The following is a 6,265-nucleotide window of genomic DNA, read 5'->3' on the forward strand; positions in this document are numbered from 1 at the left end:
CCCCCCCCCCCCACCTCCGTCCTAACCTGTCCGCTGTGCAGAGGTGGTCTGACATGAATCTGTCATCCGTCTGACGTGTTTTTACCTGTGAGGCGTTCACTGTCGCTGCAGAGGGCGAGCTGTATGGTGTCCTGGGGGGGGGCTCCATGGCACAATTGTTTATCAAGCCCCTCTGCAGGCCTGCTGGGGGGTCCTTTGTATGCTTCTCTGTGGGATGTTTTCAGAGGAGATAAAAGCCTCAACATCTGCTCCGCCATTGTCGCTGGCCCGCCGTGTCCCGGCTCAAAGATAAAACTTTCCATCTCCCACCCCCCCATCTCTGTTCTCTTTACACACCCCCCTTCAGAACCCCCACCCATCATGCAGCTCACAAGCTCTGTTGCTGAGGAGACAGAAAGAGAATAACTTCTAAGAAGGCAACCATCAACTTCCCTCTGCGGGGGGTGGGGGGGTTCTGGGACAAAAAACCCCCCGGTTCCATGTCCTCACACACTCCTACGACTGGAGGCTGTTCAGGAGCTCTTCACAGGTTCACCTGTCTGTGAATGCACCTGGCTCCTATGAAGCCCTGAGAAGGGTTTTCAGGGGCTCGTCCGGGATTTGAACCTGAAACCTTTTCCAACAGTTTGTGGAAGAAGATAAAAGTTAATGTGTGTTAGCACAGAGGAGGTGCAGTCAAAGCTCATCCAATGGCTCATAAACATCAGATGAGCTCAGTGACCTTTAGCTCCGCCCCTTGTGCTGCTGCTCCTCTGTTTGCTTGTCGACTCACCCTGCCCCCCCTCCCTATGTGTTTCCGAAGCAGCCACGCCCTGCATCAAAGCCATCAGTCCGAGCGAGGGCTGGACCACCGGCGGTGCCACTGTCATCCTCATCGGGGACAACTTCTTCGACGGCCTGCAGGTGGTGTTCGGCACCATGCTGGTGTGGAGCGAGGTGGGTTCGACTGTCAGAAGCTCGTTTGTCCAAACATTGTGTTTCTGTTGACGTCGCAACTTTCATGTTTTTATTAGTACTGTATATATTGATTAAAATAATACTGTGTTTTTCTGAAAATTAAAAAATTGGCTAATTAATGCCATGGTGCATTAGGAGGTAACCTGGAGGTGGGAGGAGCTTAACGAAGTCCAGAAGTTGGATTGAATCAATGTATTAACAAAAAGCCAAACATTGTGAGGAAACTCAACACAAAGAAACCAGACGAGTGGAACCAGAGAAAGAGAAGATCATCTCTGAAGACTAAGGAAAAAGTTCCTTAGAACACTTTCGCTATAAAAAGTTACACCATCACTTTTACCGGGTCATTTTTACCTGATATAAAATACCCAATAAAAAGTATTTCTCATAAAAATAGATCAAGATTTGACAACACATGATACAGTAGAGTAGTTTTCTTTTCTTTCAAACTTTGCTTTATGCAACAAAGTCGGGAAAAGCATCAAAAGATTCTAAGAACATGCCTGAAAATCCCTTTGAGAGGACCACAGAGTACCTGCACAGGAACCTAACCAGAAACCAAAGAGGAGGAGTCAACCACGAGGTCCTGAAGGAGGCAGAAGAAGATGGAAAGAAGGTCAGAGGTCACTGGACTCAGTTCAGGTCAGAGGTCATGATCCAACATTCAGGAAGACACTTTAGGATCAACATGGATCCATGGGAAGGAAAGACACTGAGGAAGATCCACTAAACTAAATCAAGAGGAATGTTACAAACATCTAATTAACACTTTCAGAGTCAGACATGGAGGTGTGAGTGTGGTGGTGAGGGGTTCATCTGCAACAGAGCAAAGATCCAATGAAGGTCCACGTCTGTGAGTTCAGGTAGTTTATAGTGTTGGGGAATGATCTAGAGAAACTAGAACAGTCATTCCTGCAGAGGCTTTCACATCTGTCTCTGCTCCTTCTAACAGATTTTCTCTGAACAAATGAAACTTTTTAACTTCACTGGACTCGTCTTCGTCTAATGAAGCCGTTTTTTGCTGATCTAAATCAGTAAACTGTGACAGGAAAACAAACTCGTGGGGTAGAAACTTTCCCTGCAGCGTCACAGGAGAACCTCAGAACCTCCAGAGAGCCGGCGCCGTTCAGAGCACACGCTCTTCATCAGCAGGAACATCTGCCGCCGTCCCGGCTGTGTTCCTCGCCACTAACGTGAGCAGAAGCCGTGCACGCTGCTGCATGAAACATGAAACAGCTGCAGAACACCTGGCGGGGACGAGCCCAGGTCCTCGCCACACTCGGTTCGCTTCACATCAGACGGCGCTGATGAAACAGCGAGCTTTGATCCGGGCCGTCAGGTGGGGAGCAGAAGACTTCCTCCGAGTCCAGATCCTGACCCACTTCAGAGGAAAACGAGCTCCTGCTGCAGAACACAGAAAGTTCTGAACTGATCATCAGAACCTGATGGTCTTGGTGGTCATGTGACCTGCTGAGTTCATGATGTGACATGATCCATCGAGTCTGAACTCCTCACACTAAATGTTTGTCATTGTCTCTTCAGATCAGACAGATTTTAAATCTTATATTTTCATCAAAGATGCTTTTATTTGAAATGACAGATTCAAACGACACGAAGGCCCGCTGGGCCCCGCCTCCAACGTTTGAAACGTGAATTCTTTCTACATGTCCTCTGTCATGAGGGAACGGCTTTTAGAACATGTTAAGAACACGTTAAGAACTGGTTAAGAACACGGTAAGAGCACATTCAAAATGTGTTAAGAACATGCTAAAATCACATTAGGAGGGAGGGTCTAAGGGCAGGAATAATCAGCTTTATTTAGTCTGTTTATGACTAATTTTCTGCATCTGTAAAATTACCTTCATGAAGCCCAAAGAGACTAATTTTCTTTGTGATTTCGGGCTATAGAAATAAAATAGAATTGAATTAGAAACACATCAACACATGCTAAAAACATGTTTAAAACACGTTAAGAACACAATAAAAATGCATTGAGAACACATTAAGCACATGTTAAAACACGTTCAGAACACGCTAAGAACACTTTAAGAATACGTTAAAAATAGTTAAGAGCAGATAAGAACACTAAAACACGTTAACACATGCTAAAAACATTATAGAAACACGTTAGAGACATGTTAAAAACACGTTGAAAATATATTAAAAACATTCTAAGAACATTTTAAAAGTATGTTAAAAACAAACTATGAACACATCAAAAATACACGTTGAAAATGCGTTTAAAATAGTTAAAAACAGCTAAGAGTTAAGAACATGCTAAAACATGTTAAGATATGTTAAGAACATGTTAAAAGGATGTTTTAAACACAATAAAATTGATGTTAAAAATGTGTTAAGAATATGTTAAAAATGCGTCAAAAACACAATTTTATCTGAGTTTCGCATTCTTCAGCCCCCCAGGATAAAAGCTTGAGCTCCTGTTCTGTCACACATCTCACTCCTGCGGTTTGTGTCCTTGTGCAGCTGATCACCCCCCACGCTATCCGGGTCCAGACCCCCCCTCGGCACATCCCTGGAGTGGTGGAAGTCACGCTGTCCTATAAGTCCAAACAGTTCTGCAAAGGAGCTCCAGGACGCTTCGTCTATACCGGTGAGTTCAGTCCCACTAACCCCCCCTCAGCAGGTGGACCCAGAGCCCCCCCAGACCACCATTCAGTCACAGCATGACGGAGGTCGTGACCTGTGGAGACCACTCAGATCCAGGAGTTTTACCTGAAATGTTTTACCTTCAGCATCAGGATGACAGACGTCGTTGTGTGTTTATGTTGGGGGGGGTCCTATGCTAAAGTCATGGCTTTCCATTGGCACATTTGAGTTCTTGAGTGCTTTTATTTTGTAGCAAACAGGAAGTTCTGCATGTGAAGGAACCCTCATTTACATCTTGCAACCTGAGTCTCCTTCCTTCAGGCCCCGCCCCTTTATTCACATAGTCCTTTCAGAATGTTCTGATAACAGAGATTTTTTGGAGTGAAGGAGGCGGCGCCCGGACCTCCTCCGAGCCTTCCGGGTCTCGTCAGGTTCCCGCTCTTTTCTTTGGTCTAACTGAGTCTAGTTCCAGCTGGAGCTGAAGCTCTTTCTCCATCCTGGAAGCAGAACTTTCCTGCTGTCCACATCATTTTCCCAGCAGACGCCTTCTGCTCTGCTGCTTCATTCTCCGCCGTCAGGCTCATTGTCAGCCTCCTTATCGGCGTCCTCCATCGGCGCCGCTTCTCCATCAGGAGATCCAGATGTCATTCAAAGTAGCAGAAAGGTCAGATGGAAGCTGTTTGCTGCGATAAGGAAATGTCATAGCGTGGTGGCGGGAACCAACCGGGCGTGTGCGGCTTCCTGTTTAACACCAGTTTATCACCTCCTCCTCCTGGAGGCCTGGATTCTGTGGGAGGCGGAGCCTGTGCCGGCGCCCGGGGAATGGCCGCTCACGGCAGGCACGCCGGCCGTCTCGTTTGGAATTCTAATCTGAGATTCAACCTCCAGATAACGCTGACAACAGCTGAGGACTCCTACGGGATGCTGGGGGATCAGGATCCAACCAGAACCGGGGATGGGGCTGACGCTGGGGGGGCGAGCGGCATCTTCTGTCTCGGGATTCATTTTAAAATATGTGGCCATGATGGATGAGCTCAGTGTGGCCTGATAGATGGTTAAGTGCAGGAAATCAGGGTTCGATTCCCCGGGTGTGTCATCCAGTGGAGGATGAGCCGTTATGCTACCGATGGAACCACGGGGGTCAGGTCCGGGTCTCCCTGTGCCGGTCCGGATGAAATACAGGATTCAATCAGGAAGGGCATCCGGCATTAAACTTACAGAAGGACCCAAAATCAGATCCTGACTGAATTCACCAGAATCTGGAAAGAAATCTGGATTTTTGGTTCATTTGAATGACAGTAAAGAGTTCCCCAAAAGAAGGGGCGGAGCTTCAGTTTGAGCAGGTGCAGGTGGACCAGGAGGTTCTGAATCCATGGTTCCACATCATGTAGTCTTAAAGAACCTTAAGAATCTCTAGAGGAACCCAGAGACGGACCTCCTCAGAAGGATGAGTCTGGATCCGTCCAGAACGTTCTTGGGTTCAGGATTTCTGGTTTCGCTCCTCTTGGCGAGGAGCTCTGTCTCCACAGTTGACCTTCAGGTCAACAGGTGAGGAAACATCTGCATGTTCAGGTGTTCACGCTGCTTTTCCTCCACCTGTCAGGTGCAGCTGCAGGCGGAGTGACGAGCTGATCCGACAGATTCCCTGATTTCCCACCATCACCTTTCCCACGGCTCAAAGCAGCACAAGGATTTGATCCGGAAGGTTCTCTGAGAGACGCGGAGCGCTCCAAGGAATGAGAAGGAGAGCCAACCTGCTCGCCGTCATGTGACTTCTCTGCTGCACCCCAACTGAGGCTGATGCTGGCTCAATGCCCGAGGGGTGGGGGGTGGGTCTTAAAGTTGGTCTCAGATGATGGAGGGGGGGAGGAGGTTCTGATACACGAGGTTCTGGTGGTACAGGAGGTTCTGATCCAGGAGGCTCTGGTGATACAGGAGGTTCTGATACAGGAGGTTCTGGTACAGGAGGTTCTGGTGATACAGGAGGTTCTGGTACATGAGGTTCTGGTGATACAGGAGGTTCTGGTCCAGGAGGCTCTGGTGATACAGGAGGTTCTGATACAGGAGGTTCGGGTACAGGAGGTTCTGGTACAAGAGGTTCTGGTGGTACAGGAGGTTCTGACACAGCAGGTTCTCTTCAGTTCAAATGACCTTTTATTTTCTTTTTTTATCATATAAAATTTTTGTTTTGAAAAATTGACTTTTATTGTGGTAACGTTTCTGCATTAACCTTTTTTTAATTCCAAACTTTAGTCTTTTTGATCCTTTTGACCTTTTCTTTACTTTTCTGTTTCTTTAAACCTTTTAATCCAGTCATGTGGTGTGGCACTGTGGTGGAGTGGTCATCATCAGTTTATTTGAAATTACATTTTTGTTGTTGTTAGAAAAACGGTTTATACTGAATGAAATCTGGGGGGGGGCTACATCCCATAAACAGGACAGGCAGGAACGTTCCCCTGAATAGGACCCCCCCTCACCCCCCTCACCTCCTCATACCACTTGACAGGCGTCTCAAACAAAGCCGCGTGTGAGCTTCTGTCAGACCGCCATCACGGGCGCCGACCGGCATCAATCACAGGGAGATTGGCGCTGAAGGGGGGTGTTCTGTATTTCAAACAAGTGTAATTCAGGAGGAAGCGGAGGCCATCTGCACATCACGGCGCCGTGGCGCCTTCAGTCGGTCATCATCACAGAGACACAA

The 6,265-nt window shown here is 47.5% G+C and overlaps 1 protein-coding gene across 3 annotated transcripts in view; it reads left to right on the forward strand.

Annotated features, from left to right (window-relative positions):
• Window positions 1-6,265, forward strand: part of LOC112137896 (transcription factor COE3) — a 78,826-nt gene that overhangs the window by 56,523 nt on the left and 16,038 nt on the right. For 2 of the 3 annotated variants that reach the window (XM_024260436.2, XM_024260438.2), the window contains exons 9-10: window positions 803-936; window positions 3,442-3,568. In XM_024260436.2, coding sequence (XP_024116204.1) covers window positions 803-936; window positions 3,442-3,568 — 261 coding nt within the window. The remainder of the gene's footprint in view (window positions 1-802; window positions 937-3,441; window positions 3,569-6,265) is intronic. The other variant, XM_024260437.2, reaches the window with a different exon arrangement.

Source organism: Oryzias melastigma, linkage group LG10 (genome assembly GCF_002922805.2).
Source record: "Oryzias melastigma strain HK-1 linkage group LG10, ASM292280v2, whole genome shotgun sequence".
In the NCBI taxonomy this organism is placed as follows: Eukaryota; Metazoa; Chordata; class Actinopteri; order Beloniformes; family Adrianichthyidae; genus Oryzias; species Oryzias melastigma.